Source organism: Carcharodon carcharias, chromosome 17, assembly GCF_017639515.1.
Source record: "Carcharodon carcharias isolate sCarCar2 chromosome 17, sCarCar2.pri, whole genome shotgun sequence".
NCBI classification, from domain to species: Eukaryota; Metazoa; Chordata; class Chondrichthyes; order Lamniformes; family Lamnidae; genus Carcharodon; species Carcharodon carcharias.
This window is the reverse complement of record NC_054483.1, coordinates 118503334-118520977: the sequence shown is the minus strand read 5'-3', so window position 1 is coordinate 118520977 and position 17644 is coordinate 118503334. Positions and strand designations below refer to the sequence as shown.

At 41.1% G+C, this 17644-nt stretch overlaps 1 protein-coding gene across 1 annotated transcript in view; it reads right to left on the bottom strand.

The window, feature by feature from the left end:
- The window catches only part of smc3 (structural maintenance of chromosomes 3), an 85652-nt gene that overhangs the window by 26195 nt on the left and 41813 nt on the right, over nucleotides 1–17644 (bottom strand). The window contains exons 13-18 of the mRNA XM_041209593.1: nucleotides 14680–14893; nucleotides 9872–9975; nucleotides 9388–9487; nucleotides 8406–8566; nucleotides 7763–7904; nucleotides 7151–7301 (exon numbers count right to left, since the gene is read on the bottom strand). Coding sequence (XP_041065527.1) covers nucleotides 7151–7301; nucleotides 7763–7904; nucleotides 8406–8566; nucleotides 9388–9487; nucleotides 9872–9975; nucleotides 14680–14893 — 872 coding nt within the window. The remainder of the gene's footprint in view (nucleotides 1–7150; nucleotides 7302–7762; nucleotides 7905–8405; nucleotides 8567–9387; nucleotides 9488–9871; nucleotides 9976–14679; nucleotides 14894–17644) is intronic.

Genomic DNA, 17644 nt, shown 5'->3' with positions numbered 1-17644 from the left:
CAAAAAGCTGCCAGCCCTTTGTTTGGCTGGCTGCTCTTGGAGACGTGACTGCACCCCCCAGATGTGGGTGGATGTCTCGCCCTGAACCAACTGATGGCCTGCCAAGCATTAAATGGATGCAGGGAAACCTACTGGAGCAAGTTTGCCACCAACATTTTTGCTGGGGGTGGGAACCCCAATGGAAAAGCCTGCCCTGTGACTCAGGCCAATGAAATAAAGCAATAGGCCTCAGATAGGCAGAATACAGCGGAATCTTAATGAGAGCACTAAATCGAGCTACAAAAAAGGTGTTTTACCAAAATCTGTACAAAGGATTTATATTGAAGTGAGTTGACTTGATAATTCAGTAGGGAAGAAATGCAATCACAACTGCAAGCTAAATATAAATTATATTGTATGGATCTTCAAATCTACTGTAAAATATATTTCTTTAAGAGTTGGTTACTGCTGTGTTGGATGTGGTGCATAGTTCTGCAAGAGTTGGGTTTACATGATTTATGATTGACCCTCAATGCCAGCCAATATAACGGGAAATAAACGAGCAGGAAAATAAAGAAGCAGTTGGACCTGGAAACATCATGATTCTGAAATAACAACCTTTGGTTGGCTGACTTATAAGGAATTATTTTCTGAATACATGCTCCCTGCACACAGCACCTTGTTGGGAGCATAGGTCAGAAAATTGCAGAAGCACACCTCAATTTTTAACCCTGCAGTATCAAGTAAGGCATCATTAGCTTAAAGTGTGCAGTTATTTGCAAGATAATATTTGTACAGTGCTCAAAAGAACAAAATGTAGCGTAAGAAATAGGACTGGAGGTGTGAAAAAAAAAAAGGCTAATAAATTAGCTGAACTGCCAAGCCACCAGGATACAGGGGATTGTTTAGGATAACTCAGGGCTTCACTTTACTGCCAGCCTGTTTGGTAGAAAAGGAGCAGCATAGTCAATGTTGATACAGAAAAAATTGAAGTCAACAAGGATTCCAATTTCACAAGAGAAGAAGCAATCAATTTTACTAACTTGGCAAAGTATTCAAAAGTAATAGTGACAGATCAATTTAGAAAGAAGAAGTATTTTCAACCAAAGATGATCAGTCAAAAGATGTGAAGGAGCCAAGGTGAGCAACAGCATAAACCAACACATATATCATCTTTGGGTCGGAAACAGCAGTAGAAATTACAAGATGAAAAATACAAAGAGGCAGAATCAACGAAAATTTGGATTTCAATAAAAAAAATTTGAGAGCAGGATTACTAGAATATAAGAGAACTGAGATTTGAGGTGCCACCATGAATGTTGCCAAAAACTATAGTTTCAGATGTTGCTACTGCCGCTGTCAACTCACCAGCAAATTGTATATATTAACGCTTTCACATTATACATGATGTTGATGGAGCTAAGAAAAAGACTAGGAGGCCACCACTGTTGAAACATCAAATGGGGTGCCTCAGACGACACAATATGGCAGCAAGTATAGCAAGCAATGGTGTCCAGGCTATATCCCCACTCCACAGATACCCACCCCGTCACAAGTCTACAACACAGCTATGCCAGGATTTTTATTTGCTGAAAAGGCAACTTTCCAAAATGCTACAAATGAACTCGGACACATTAATATTTTAGGTGGTCATGCTGTCTTTGAGGAGGTAGCATTGACTTAAAACCGGATGACTCAAGAATACCTACAGTCAATTTGCACAAAATGTTTTCTCTTTCTCTCTCTTAGACAAGAGATGCAATGCCATATGCACAACTCACAGAACTAAGTCATTTGTGGCAGACATTGTCATTAGAATTGCTTACCATAAATAAAATTGCAATGTGAAGTGTAACGACAGGATACACGACTACTACATCAAGAAAGAATTCAAAGCCTCTGGCTCTTTTAACTATTGCAAGACGGTCCATTTTACTAGATATTAGTGTCAACAACAATTACTGGGGTTTCTGCTGTTAAATTAATGAGTTAACAAAGTTACTTTAAATCACAGAAAGTCAATTGTAGTTGAAAAATAAAAGAGGAAACCAAAAAAATACATTTAAAATAAAACAAACTGCATCAGGAGTGCAAGGTCAAAATTCTGAGTCGGGACACAGGATCATCCTGTAATTTCAGTTGGACACGTTCGATAAATGGCAAGTGAATTTGGGGGAGGTTGACAACTTTACACCATTTTATACTTTTAATTATGTCACGATAAAAAAAAGACTACTGCACTTTAAAAATGATAAACAGATCATCTGAAAACATCAGTTTGATCGGGAAGAAAATCATATTATCAGAGAAAAGGAGCAAATACATATAAAAGCACATCATCTAGGCTGTGGGATGAGTCAGCCTGCTTCTTCCTCCCACTGATCAGCTAAGCTCTTACTTCAGGAAAAGGAGCAAGCAAAACTCTACATTTATAACTATGGCCAAGGGAATTGCACACCCAGGTATTCCCATAAGAATGGTGTCATCATACTTTATTTTGTACAATAATTGAAACTGCAGAAATCCAGCGCATATACGCCACACACAAAAGACTTTACAGAATATTGATCTCACTCCAGCTTTCCAAGCCTACGCTTTTACACACCACTGAGTCAGAACTGACCCATGCACCACTGGAGCTGTCAATGCGTGTAATCATCTGATAGAAACAGCACTATTCGTTTCAAAGCTGACTAACCTCACCAGAGAATGCAAAAGCATTCTCAAAGTAACGTGACTGCAAACTGCATTTGTGATCTCAGGGAAAATCTACTGCCACTTCTTGTAAGTCCTAACCTAACCACCTCAACCACAAGTTAAATAGAATAGGAAGCGAACTACAAGCAAATTTAAGATAGAATTTCAATGATAAAAAAGGTTTCCAGTTTACTAACTCTTCTGCAAATAAACATAGTAGTCGGAAACAAAAACAGTTTCTAGTTTTCATTTTTTCAATTGTCATAAACAAAATACTGACAAAGGAGTAGTCGAGAGATCATTGCAGTTATGAAGATCCTGAACTTGGAATCCAGCATAGATAACTTTCCCTTTGCCTTGGAAAATATTGCCAAAATTTTTAATTATGAACCAAGTTAAAGCAACTGTCAGTCTAGGAAATAAGACTCCAAAGAGTCTGACCTATCGCTCTGTGTACTTCAGTGGAAAGGAGATTGGATGCGGTGAAAATATGGCTACTGATTTTCTACAAGCCCATTTCATGCTGCTGGCATAGAACAATTTCACCCAGTGACTTTTCAAATGAATCACTACAACATGACAATTATACATCATATGCTATGGCGCATAACTTTCATTAAAATTGAAAAGACTATTACACCTGATTTTGTACCTAATTTTTCCACTTTGTCCAAGAAAATCATCAAGAACCTGTCAACTGTTCTAAAATTTAAACTCATAAGTACTATTGTGGCATGGGCTGTTTAAAATGGTTTCTTTCTCAAGAGCTTTACTGGATTCCTGACATAATCAGTAATTGCACATTCTAGGTTATTAATTCATCATGAACAGTTAAGGTAGCTGGCAGTTAAGTGGAAACAATAACTTCATTTTGTACAGAAAAAATTCACAAGAATTAAACAGTGCAGGCTTAACAAGAAACTTTACACATACATGGCGGCCTCAGTTACTGAGAGCTCTATTAATCTGAATAGCATTCAACTGTTATGTGACAATTGGGGGAGCTTTTCCACAGACAAGTTAAGCATCAGCCTAACATAGTCACCCTCACAGAATCATATCTTGTAGATAATGTCCCAGACACCACCAGCACCATCATCCCTGGTTGCATGGCACAAGGTCGCACACGGGCAAGGAAACCTCCTGCTGGTTACCACGGTACCCCCCACCCCCAAAAAAACCACCACCCCACCTCCCAAGCTGATGAATCAGTACTGTTCCATGTTGAATACCACTTGGACGAAGCATTGAGGGTGACAAGGGTGCAAAATGTATTCTGGGTGGAAGGCTTCAATGTCCATCACCAAAAGTAGCTATATAACACCACTACTGACCAAACTGGCCGAGTCCTAAAGAACACAGCTGCTAGACTGGGTCTGCGGCAAACGATGAGGGAACCAACAAGAGGGGAACAACATACTTGACCTCATCCTCACCAACCTGCCTGTCACAGATGCATCTGCCCAAGACAGTATCGGTGGAAGTGACCACCGCACAGTCCTTATGGAAACCAAGTCCCGTCTTCACATTCAGGATTCCTTCCACCATGTTGTGTGGCACCATCACCACGTTAAACGGGATAGAATTCGAACAGATTTAGCAAATCAAGACCGGGCATCCATGAGGCGCTGTGGGCCATCAGCAGCATTGTTCTCAACCGTAATCCGTAACCTCACGGCCTGGCATATCCCCCACTCTATTACTGCCACCAAGCCAGGAGAATCAACCCTGGTTCAATGAAGAATGCAAGAGGGCAAGCCAGGAGCATCACCAGGCATACCTATAAATGAGGTGTCAAGCTGGTGAAGCTACAACTCAAGATTATTTGTATACCAAACAGTGCAAGCAGCATGCAATAGAGAGAGCTAAGTGATCCTACAACCAAAAGGTCAGATCCGGGCTCTGCAGTTCTGCCACATCCAGTCATGAATGGTGGTGGACAATTAAACAACTCAATGAGGAGGCGGCTCCACAAATATCCTCATCCTCAATGATGGGGGAGCCCAGCACATCAGTGCAAAAGATAAGGCATTTGCTACAATCTTCAGTCAGAAGTGCTGAGTGGATAATCCATCTCAGCCTCCTCCGGAGGTCCCCAGCATCACAGATGCCAGTCTTCAGTCAATTCGATTCACTCCTCATGACATCAAGAAATGGCCAAAGGCACTGGTAACTGCAAAGGCTATGGGCCCTGACAGTATTCCGGCAATAGTGCTGAAGACCTGTGTCCAGAACTTGCTACACCCCTAGCCAAGCTGTTCCAGTACAGCTACAATACTGGCATCTAGCCAGCCATGTGGAAAATTGCCCAGGTACATCCTGGACACAAAAATCAGGACAAATCCAACCTGGCCAATTACCGCACCATCAGTCTACTCTCGATCATCAGTAAAGTGATGGAAGAAGTCATCAACAGTAGTATCAAGTGGTACTTCTTTAGCAATAACTGCTCACTAACGCTCAGTTTGGGTTCCACCAGGGTCACTCAGCTCCTTATCTCATTGCAGCCTTGGTTCAAACATGGACAAAAAGGCTGAACTCCAGAGGTGAGGTGAGTGACTGCCCTTAACATCAAGGCCGCATTTGTCCAAATATGGCATCAAGGAGCTCTAGCAAAGCTTGAGTCAATGGGAATCATGGGGAAAAATCTCTGCTGGTTGGAGTCATACCTAGCACAGAGGAAGATGGTTGTGGTTTTTGATGGTCAGTCATCTCAGTTCCAGGACATCACTGCAGGAGTTCCTCAGGGTAGTGTCCTAGGCCCAAACATCTTTAGCTGCTTCATCAATGACCTTCCTACCATCTTAAGGTTAGAAGTGGGGATGTTTGCTGATGATTGCAATGTTCAGCACCATTCGCGATTCCTAAGGTACAGCAAGACATGGGCAATATCCAGGCTTGGGCTGACAAGCAGCAAGCAACATTCATGCCACACAAGTGCCAGGCAATGACCATCCCCAACAGCAGAGAATCTATCCATTGCCCCTTAATGTTAAATGGCATTACCATCACCAAATCGCCCACTATCAACATCCTGTGGGGGGGAGTTACCATTCACGAAAAACTGAACTGGACTAGCCAAATAAATACTGTGGCTACAAAAGGAGGTCAGAGGCTAGGAATCCTGAGGCGAGTAACTCACCTCCTGACTCCCCAAAGCCTGTCCACCATCTACAAGACACAAGTCAGCATTGTGATGGAATACTCTCCACTTACCTGATGAGTGCAGCCGCAACAACTCTCAAGAAGCTTGACACCATCCAGGACAAAGCAGTCCGCATGATTGGCACCCCTTCCACAAACATTCACTGCATCCACCACCAATGCACAGTGGCAGCAGCGTGTACCATCTACAAGATGCACTGCAGCAACTCACCTGGATCCTTAGACTGTACCTCCAAATCCACAACCATTACCATCTAGTAGGACAAGGACAGTTGCATGGGAGCACCACCACCTGGGAGTTCCCTTCCAAGCCACACACTATCCTGACTTTGAAATATATCGCTGCTGCCTTATTGTTGCTGGGTCAAAATCCCGGAATTCCCTGCCTAACAGCACTATGGGTGTACCTACACCACATGAACTGCAGCGGTTCAAGAAGGCAGCACACCACCACTTTCTCAAAAACAATTAGGGAATGGCAATAAATGCTGGTCTAGCCAGCGACACCCACATCTCATGAATTAATTTTTAAAAATCACTGAACAGTGTGTCAGATTCTTGTTTTATATTCTTAATTTGTTAGAAGGCATGGCTATCAAATAATGATCATATAATTAATAACACAGATTCTAATATTTAAATCATAATGTCGTAAAGATCTTCTGCAGTGCTGGTATGGTAAACTACTTGTAGTTTCCACATTTTATTGCCTAATCACTTTGACGAATATAGCCAGTCTCTTTTGACCTGAAGTTACATGAAAGACATGTTCAGTTTAACATCAATCTATTAACAAACATCATAGTAACAATACCCCGGTTACACAAAGTTGTTAGCAATGACAAAATGTCACACAGCTGAAGGCAACTTATTCCCTTCAAGAAGGGTTGTATCAATTCTGGTCAGATGGGCCACTTAGACGTATAAGTCATAACCTGAAAATGCAGAATTTAGCACTTCAACCAATTAAGCCTCAGGTGTCTACAGCCAATTTTATTTTCCCCTTAGACATCATAATTATTCATTTCACCCTATACTATTGGAAGCTGTTTCAATCTCATGACGGTACAATTTTAAGAATTCTGGTTCAAAGTTAGATTCTTCTGTGCAATAACCACTAGAAGTTGCACAAATTAAGTTACAAATAAGAATAGATGAAGTGTTGTAATAGAAAATCATTAAAAACCACATTTACCATTTCTTTACATAGCAAACATTTGAGAGCACTATGTGAACATACAGAAATAAACATTGAAAAATTTCCTGCACAAAAAAACAGATCCCATATTTGGAGTTAATTTTCACATACCTTCCAAAGTTATGCAATCCATATTAAATGCTCTGGCTAGCTGAGTGGATACCTCCATACTACGACATATTAGTGTTTTTCCAAACACATGTTTATAAGCTTTATCAAATCTCTGTATGTATCTGAGTTTACTTATCATGGGAATAGCATCCTGCAAAATGAAAATTAAAGTTTAGAAATGCTGTTAAAGAGAATACATGATGAAATATAGAAAAAAAAACACTCAAAGCTGCTTTACCCAAATATAAAGGTCACATTAATCAGATAAATATTTTGGAACACAACTCATAATAAGTGGATGGTCCAAGAGAAAATTTTGGATGACTTGGTAATTAAACGTATGCAGTTCCTGCTCAACATTAGATGCAGTTAAATATGTATTTTAGGAATATTTCAATCAGATCAGCCATAATCTTATTGACTTGTGGAGCAGTATCAAGGCCAAATGGTCTATTCCTTCTATTTCTTATGTTCATAGTAGAGATTTAAGTTCAAAATTGAATACTGCAACAACAGCTAGATTTTAAAATATTTGCTTACAGGTACTTCTTTGTTAGGAACAGGGGGTTAGAAAAGCAAAGAGAGTAGAGCGGAAAAAAAAAGTTTACGAACATTGGTTTCAGGATAAGCTGTGTCTCGCACATCCAGTTTGTTGAGTGGAAGGAAAGTGACCTCGCCAGGGAAGTTCTGTTTATTAAATTCCATCAAAATCTTTGTACTAACTTCATCGGATTCCACAATGTGATAAAACAGTCTAAAAACATAAAACAAATGATGAGTCATCTCCCTCAACAATGTAGTGTTGCAAGCAAAGTACTCGAGCAAAGTTAAAGCAAGATGCAGAAACGCTTGATGGAAGCAATAATTAAGGGTATACATAGGAATATAGTATAGTACTTTCAGAGTTTTAGCACCTGCCAGGTAAAGGTTTTTTCTTCCAGTGCTATACATTCCTACCTTCCTAAAATTGTTACACCCCAGAATACATCAAGTGCTTTTACTTGGTGTTGTTGACCATCATGAGGGATATAACAGCACTGCAACTGTTTATACTAAAACAGCGCTCGTATCATTGTAGATACGAGTCAGCTCAGGAGTGGATGATGAAGTTACAATACCATTTCAAAGCCAAAGAATCATTAAACTATTACATGATTCTAAGCATTGATTCATACTGCATTACATCTTTCTAAAAGTTCCAATTCTCCAATAAAAACAAAAACAATTTAATCCTTATTGCACAAAAGCTGCTTACCGGTTTCCAGCAGTGACTTCCACACAGGTGTAAAAAGCTGGATCACATTCAAAGTTATTCATTACAATTCCATGATATCCATTTATGACATGTGTGTTGATGCCCTTACGACCAAAATGTTCCAAGACTTTGTTAATACTATCGATACCATTCAAAATGGCCTGCAGATGGAAAAAACAGACCACTTTTTGTGAATCAAATAGCAGAGCAGACATTAGGAAATATAACAGTGCAGCACTAGTTTAATACTTAAACCACTTAATTGAACTTTTGAAAATTATCCTGGAGAAAATGCTACAAGAAAGTAGGGCTTTCACCTACATGCTGTGTTCTCCCACTCAGCCAGGCAATCAAAGGCAGGCACCAAGGGGAGACATTGCTCTTAGTGAGGTACAAAAGGAGGAGAAAAAAAAATCAGGAGAGAGTAATGCTAAGATGTTGTTGCATTCCTTTCAAAAGAAGTAACAACCTGGGAACAGGTTGCCTGACTAACCTGCCAAATGGGCAAACAATGTGTAACCTCGGGTGAGTGGAAGACAAGAGGGGCTTGGAAATGTAATGCAGAATTTCTTCCAATTTTCACATTTCCGTTCTTGAAACTTATGCAAAATTAAGCAGACAATTACACCTTTGAATAATCTGAGCCAAAAATAGGTAAAAGGGTGCACACTCATAACTACAAAAACCAGTGAATGTTCTATTGTGCACTGCTCACATGTCATAAAGTCTGTGGCTCAGGCACTGTTGTCTTAAGTTACCACTCGTACCTCGTGAGGCAAATGGACATAATAAAAAATAATTTGCAGGACTGTGCGAATGCAATTCACCACAGGCTTTCCATAAGCTAAAAAAAAAGAAACACTATCCAAAATAAGATTATAAATTACAAATTACGATCCTCCATTCTGCTCCTCTGGCAACATGCTGCCTTTTTTCCATCCCTGCATAATTTGTTTCACTTCAGAGGAGTAACGAGACTTGCCTTTCCTGTCGCACCTCGAAGAAGCTGTTGTTTCTTTTCCAACTCTTCTCGTTTTGCTGCCAATGCTTGCTGCTCAGCATTTTCTTCCCGCCACAGGTAACTAAGGAATAAAAAGTATAGGTTTAAAAAAAAGATTGCTTAGTTACAGCACTATTTCATCTGATATGAAACAAATCTTGCATAGAAGTTCATTCTGTGCTTGGCAGTAGGATCATAGTATGCTATGTTCCATTGTCAATATGTTTTAATAAGTTTTGCCAATTACTGAAATCACAATTTGTTTGTTAAATTGTATTTACAGTCAGGACACACCGAAGAAGATCGTTCAGTATTAGTTAGTCTATGACAACATGCAATGTTGAATTATGAACATTAAAAATAAACTTTATTTTGAGGATCACAAATAATATGATACTTTCATAGTTCAAAAAACATTCAGGTTTATGAACATTACAATTCATTATAACTGTCTTTTTGAACCTACTTCCTTTCACTTTGCAGCTCATCCTTCCTGTTTTTCACTTCATAGTACTTCTTGTCAAGATCCTCCACTCGTGCTTTTACTTCAGCCAGATCCTGATCAAGTTTCTAAAGAAAATGAAGAAATAAGTTCAGTGTGATCACGGGAAGTTACAAAACAACGTTTTTGACTCCATTATTTCCCAACTACAATAATGATGTGCACAAGGCTGCTTAACATTACACGTCCAAGCTGTGGTGGAACTTTCCTGCAATGTGAATTATATGTATACGCACTGAGGGAGAAACTGGACCCAGTAGTGCCCAATGTTTGAGCGCGATGAGTGCCTGATGAGCTCCAAAATGCCACCCATGAGGCGCTAGTGGGCAAATCATGCTGGAACAGTATATTGGAGAGGGCGTTAGCATTCGTACAGTACATGTCCATTGGAAGTTTGCAGATCAGGCAGATCATGATGTCAATCAGCGCATAATGCTGATTTAATGCCAATGCTGCTAATGTGGAGCTCAATGCTTCAGCTAATATTCTCTCTACCTCGTACAGGTGAGTATCTTTCAGGAGCAGGGAGGACACACTCCACCAGCACTATCTGAAGGGATCATCAACTACCTACAGGTAAGTTGCTGCCTGATTTCTTCTGGCTGTTGCTACTATTTTTCAAATGTTTGGTGCTTTCTGTTGTTGCTTCAAATTGAAAAAGTTGGCAGGGAATGGTGCGGAAGGTTCTGAAGGTTTATTTGCTGACTTCAAGGCTTCTGCATAAACAAGTACCTCCAAGGCTTTGGTGCACCAGTAGGCATTCCCCTTGAAGCACAGCATGACTGAGAGAATGCACAGAAGGCATGCAGAGCAAAACAAGCTGCTAGAAGAGAGTGTAAAGGGAAGGGCCATCAGCAGGAAGCCATATCCACACAAGGGGTGCAAGGAGCAATTCTCCTAACTGAACCCCAACCACCATCTTCAACATTGACTACCTTCACCACCGACACACAGCGGGGGAAGTGTACAATCATGTGTACAATCTACAAAATGCACTGCAGCAACTCACCAAGGCTCCTTCAACAGCACTTTCCAAACCTGTGACCTTTACTAGCTAGAGGGACAAGAACAGCAGATGCATGGGGAACACCACAAGCTGCAAGTTCCCCACCAAGCTACACACTATCCTGATTTGGAACTATATTGCTGTACCTTCAAAATCCTGGAACTCCTTCCTAACAGCACTGTGGGTGTACATACACCACATGGACTGCAGCAGTTCAACAAGGCAGCTCATCACCACCTTCTCAAGGGCAATTAGGCCAAACCAATGAAGCCCACATCCCATGAAAGAATTTTTTTTAAAAACCCAGCGAGGAAGAATGTGTAAAACATCTGTGCTTCCTGACATGGCAGAGTCCATATCAGGATTCATGGTGGTCTGCTGCATCCACACAACCTTATCCTGATCAGGGGCCACGCCTTCCACCAGCTATATGGCTCGCAGTTCAACAGAAGGAACATATGGAGCAGGGTGAGGAGGGAAGGAGAGCAACATCGACAGCCCCTTTCTGGCCAGGCTGTACATGAAAAACACTTCTAAGAACCATACCAGTATCAACGTACCCAATTCCTCCTAACCTAACAATACTATACCTTACCCTCCCCCTGTCACTTTGTCCATTTGGCCACAATAAAAAAATAAAAGCCACAGGATCAAAATTCCAGAGTAAATTTATCAATAAAATCTTGTTTCATATCAATAAATGCAAAAAAATTTATAAATACAAAAGTCAATTAGTTGCCCTTGTACATTGCCTTGGTGCCATTTTTCCAAGAGCCTTTGCTTGCCTGAAGTGCTTCTACATGGTGCTACCTTAGTCGATGCAGCAGGCTGATGGAAGACTTCCGACTTTCTGTGAAGGTGACTGCAGGTGGCTTTGGAGAATGAACTTGAACAGCTGTAGGCCTAGCAAGCCCAGCCACAGACTGCTCTATTTCTACTTGGCAGCAACAGTCTGGGCAGGTTGGGTGACAGGCAACGGCAAGGGTGGGTGGACAGACAAATGCTGCCTTCCAGAGAGGATAGCCAGGCTGGATCCAAATTCTGGAACTTTCTTCCTAAAAGCATGTGGACGACAGGGGTTCAAGGATGTGGCTCACGGCCACCTTTTCAAGAACAATTAGTGTTGGGTAATAAATGCTGGCCTTGCCAGTAATGCCCAAAATCCCATGGAAAACAAAAAGGTCCGCTTGTGCCCAGTGTCTCATTACATGCAGATTCACATCTAATCTATCCTCTAAAATATACACAATATCAGTATCTGAGCTGCTGGTTGCAGGTGAAAAATCAAGTCTCTGTCTTCATCATCACTCCCTCCTTGGTGCTCCTCTACTGCCTGACAGGGTTACAAATCTTGGGTACCTGAAAGAAAAAAGGCACAATGGTGGGATTGTTTTGTGCCAAAAAGGGGAAAGTAAGGGGTACAGGCTTACACCATTTGTAGCTTGTAAACCAGTTGCAGGGGAAGTGAGACGTGAGGAAGAGGATTATTTATGAGGATACCGTCATTATCAAAAGTTTCAGCCCTGCAGCTAGCCATGGCCTCAGAAATAGACATCCCAATACCAGGCAACACTATCCCCTCCATGTGCAGGTTAGGACTTGCGGGCGAGTATCTATCCCTCATCCAGCTAGCTCCCGCTACCTCCAGTTGTTGCCACCTTGTCCTGTAAGAGACGGAGTGTGTCAGTGAGTGGTGTACAATCTACTTGCTTAGTGTGACAATCATGGTTGAGCAGCTGGCAGTGTGCCTGCCTTCTCATGTTGTGGGTGTGTGGCTTGCTGGAGTGCTGTGTGCATGCGCGAAATAGAGCATATGAATTTTAGGAATTAAGCCAAATTAATTGAGATCATTGTAGATAAATGAGGCTACTCGTGCAGCTGGAAGGATATGGAATTTGAAGATGCATTCACTGATCTTGATCACTTGTGTATGGTCATGGAACCTCTTGCAGCACTGAATTCAGGTCCTGGGGGTTTTGCTCCTGCTGTGCACCTCCACTGCCTTTTGACCTTGTCTCTGGAGGAGCTCCTTCTCCCCTCCCTGCAAGTACAAGACAGATGATCTCCTTTCCACCTCCACCACCAAAATTTCCAGTGCAGCATCTGAAAACCTTGGAGCTTGCTCTCTCTCCCTGTTTTGCCACTCTTCACTCTTTCCCAGGTCAGATTCTCTTCAATTACAACTCCCAGCACCTGCTCCAGTCACAACATATCTTCCGTTTAAGGATGCAGGTGAGCTTTTTAAACTGGTGCTAGCCACTCACCATATTGGCCCCTGCTCAGCTGTCCAGCCAACGAACAAAATGGTTAGTTCTGGCTGAACACAGAGATCATGGTAATGTGCAGGTGACACTAAGTTGTAATGCTGCATGCACTGCAGTCAACGGGCAGAGGATAACCATACACTGCGATTCACATGCCCATTTTTGGGAGTTAGCCAATTTAGCCCCCACAATATCTGCCCAATGGTACACTAATCTCTGTCTGAAAGGGGTCAGGCTCTCAGTTGACTGCTGGACATTTAGATGCCTCTAGAAGGCAGGTAGTGGGTGGGGAGGAAATATTATGTCAATTCCAGCCATTAAACTGAAGTCACAATAATGCTGCGAATTCTGTGTTTTTATCAATTTGGCTATGAGTATAAGTGCTGTGCAAAATTCTCAATGGAACGGTAAGGAAATACAGTGATGCTGAATTGTAACTAATGCTCAATGGCAGAGTGTGAATGACTTCAAATCCAGAGTGCGAGGAGATTAAGCCTCTATTGGGAGCATCTCCAGCAGGTGCCTTGCAGCAGAGAAAAAAATATTGATGGACAAACACCTGTCAATGGAGATATCTTGGCAATAGATTTATAAGAGTAATTTTCAAATTTCTTAATGCTAGCAAGGATTCTTGCCTGTAAGATATGCATATCAGAATTCTGGGTGCCAAATGAGCAGCATGGTTTCCTAACCATTTAAATTATCAGAAAGCTGTGACAGCTTTTGCCAGAATAAAATATGCACTTCCATTGCTAAGGCCAATTATGTGAAATCAGAAGTTACCGACATGCTTTTGCTGTAGATGTCAAAATAAGCAAAGATTTAAAAGTACAATTATGAAAGACAAACATCCAAAAATAAAACAGAATAAAATAAAAAGAATGGAATCTAGTCATAAATATGAAAATCATAGAAAGCTGAATAATTGGAATGAGAATATTTAGTATTGTGCGAGCAGAAAGGACATATCCAATCCAAGTAGAAATAAGGTGACAATTATTCTACGTTTCTGCTACTGTGCAACATCAGAAGGGCTACAAAAAGAACACCTAACCAGTCACATCAGCTTATGATCACTGATTTTTTTTTACCCGCTGTGAAATGTTAACACTTAATTTATAAAAGTATGCTTAGTCACTTGTTAAAAAAAAATTACATAATTTCCAGAACATAGTTCTAAAGTTCAAAGATCTGCAGTGTTCAGAAAGTTTAAATTTTTTGAAGTGTAAACATCTAAACATTTCACTCATCACATCCAAGAGTGAAGAACCTGATAATTAACAAATTAACTTATTGACTTTATATATGCCTTGCATTTATATAGTTCCTTATTTAATTTATATAATTCCCATCAACATTTTTTTTAAGAGAAATAATAATTTGGACAAAAATTTTGTTTTGAACAAAATTCTCACCAAGTGACAAGTCACACACCGCACCATGTAATACACAGAAGGTAAATAAACATCTCAAATGATCCATTGGTGGTACTAATTACTTACAGTGTACTGCTCCAAATTTCTCTCTTTATTGGCTTCTGTATCCTCCAGGTCTTTGGTTATTGCAGCAATTTGTCGTTTTTTATCATTGATAGCTTGATCGAGTGATTTCAGCTCTTTCTTGATCCATTTATCTCTCTCCTCTTTTGACGTAAACTGACTGCCTCGACCCTGCTTAGCATACAAATCTGTCCTTTCCTGGGTGGCCTGTGCCAACCTAAGCAGAACAAAAGAGGCTGAGTGTAAACCAAAAGATTATGAGAACTACAACATTTCCCTTTGGGCTATTAAGACAGAGTACACCAAAGTAACAACCGTGTTTCTGAAGCTTCTATTTTGTAAAAACAGATTTTTCAATAAACTGCCTTAAAACAATGGCCAATTCCCAGTAGGCCTGTACAAGCCAGACGGGTTGCACCTGAACAGAGCTGGGACTGAGTTCCTTGCGGAGCGTTTTGCTATTGCTGTTGGGAGGGCTTTTAACTAACTTGGCAGGAGTGTGGGAACCAAGAGAAAATATTAGAGAGGAATACCAGCGTACACAAAATACTGGGAGGGACAGATGCCACTAGTATGTAGAATAGTAAGTTAATAGGTGACATCGGGGTGATGGAGAAAGTAACAAAATCTAAATCAGGGTTACTATGCATGTAAGCGAATGCACGGAGTATAGTAAATAAGATTGGGGAGTTACAGGCACATATTGTCATGTGGAAATACGTTGTTATGGCAATAACAGAGACCTGACTCAAGGAAGGGCAGAACTGGGTGGTAAATATTCCCGGGTACAAGGTGTTCAGAGAAGATAGAAAAGGAGGTAGGGTGGCAGTATTGGTTAAGGAAAGCATTGCAGTCCTAGAGAAAGAGGATATCCCAGAGGGTTCAAGGGCAGAATCAATTTGGCTAGAGCTAAGGAACAAAAAGGGTGCAATTACATTGCAGACCGCTAACTAGTGAGAATGAGGTAGAAGAATAAATCTGCAGGGAAACTGCAGAGAAATGCAAGCGTTATAGAGTAGTTATAATGGGTGACTTTAATTACCCAAATATAGACTGGGACAGTGCTAGTGTAAAGGGCAGAGAGGGGCAAAAGTTCCTAGACTGTGTTCAGGAAAATTGTCAACAATAGTATGTGTCCAGTCCAACAAGAAAAGACACACTATTGGACCTGGTTCTTGGAAATGAGATGGGCCAAGTAGATCAAGTGTCAGTGAAGGAACATTTAGGAGGCAGTGATCATTGCGTTGTATGTTTTAGGATGATGACAGAAAAGAACAAAAGGCAATCCAGAGTAAGAATAATTAACTGGACAAGAGCCGACTTCAATGAGGCAAGAACAGAGCTGGGCCAGACAGACTGAAACGAAAGATTGGCGGGAAAAACTGTAGCTGAACAATGGGCTACCTTCAAAAAAGAATTGGTTCGGGCACAGTCAAGGTATATTCCATTGAAAGGGAAAGGTAGGGCAAAACAATCCAGAGCTCTATGGATGAAAAAGGAGACAGAAACCAAGATAAAGAAGGAAAAGTGTGCTTATGACAGGTGTCAGGTAGAAAATACAATTGAGAACCAAGAGGTTCAGAGGGGAGGTAAAAAAGCATATTAGAGAAGCAAAGAGGGATTATGAGAAAAGACTGGCAGCCAACATAAGGAGAATCCCAAAGTCTTCTACAGACATAGAAATAGTAAAAGGGTGGTAAAAGGTGGAGTAGGGCTGATTAGGGACCTAAAAGGGAACTTACACATGGACAAAAGGGGCCAGGACTGAGTTTTTAAAGGAATGCTTTGCATCGTCTTTACCAAGGAGGTAGATGCTACCCAGACCATGATGACAGACAAGGAAACTCTGTCACTAGAAAGATTGAAAACTGATAAGGAGGAAGTGTTGAATAGACTGTCGGTACTTAAAGTTGACAAGACACTGGAACCAAACGAGATGCATCCAAGAGTATTGAAGGAAATGAGAGTAGAAATTGCAGGGGCACTGCCCATAATTTTTCAGTCTTCCCTAGATTCAGGGGAGGTGTTAGAGGGTGGAGGAATTGCAAACATTACGCTCTTGTTCAAAAAAGATTGTAAGGATAAGCCCAGCAATTACAGGCCAGTCAATTTAACTTCAGTGGTGGGCAAAATTCTAGAAACAATTATTCGGGATAGAATGAATAGTCACATGAAAAAACATGGGTTGATAAGGAAGAGCCAGCATGGATTTCCAAAGGGGAAATCGTGTTTAACTAACTTGCTGGAGTTTTGTGAAGAGGTAACAGAAAAGGTCAATGAAGGTAATGCTGTTGATGTGGTGTACATGGACATTCAAAAGCTATTTGATACAGTGCCACACAACAGACTTGAGGAAAGTTATTGCTCGTGGAATAAAAGGGACAGTAGCAATGTGAGTACAAAGTTGGCTGAAAAACAGGAAGCAGTGAATATCACAGAATCACACAGTGCAGAAGAGGTCCTTCAACCCATCGAGTCTGCACCGACACGTGAGAAATGCCTGACCTACCTATCTAATCCCATTTACCAGCACTTGGCCCACAGCCTTGAATGTTATCACGTGTCAAGTGCTCATCCAGGTATTTTTTTTTTAAAAGGGTGTGAGGCAACCCATCTCCACCACCATCCCAGACAGCACATTCTAGACCCTCACCATCCTCTGGGTAAAAAAGTTTTTCCTCACATTCCCCCCCCCCCAAACCCCCTCCCCCTCACCTTGTGACTGACCCTTCAACTAAGAGTAACAGTTGCTCCCTATCCACCCTGTCCATGCCCCTCATAATCTTGTATACCTCGATCAGGTCGTCCCTCAGTCTTCTCTGCCTCCAAAAAATAATGGCCAATGGATATTTTTCAGGCTTGAGGGAGTTTGTAGTGGAGTTCCCAGGTGTCGGTATTGGGACCTTTGTTTTTCCTGATATATATTAATGATCTAGACCCTGGTGTGCAGGGGACAATTTCAAATTTT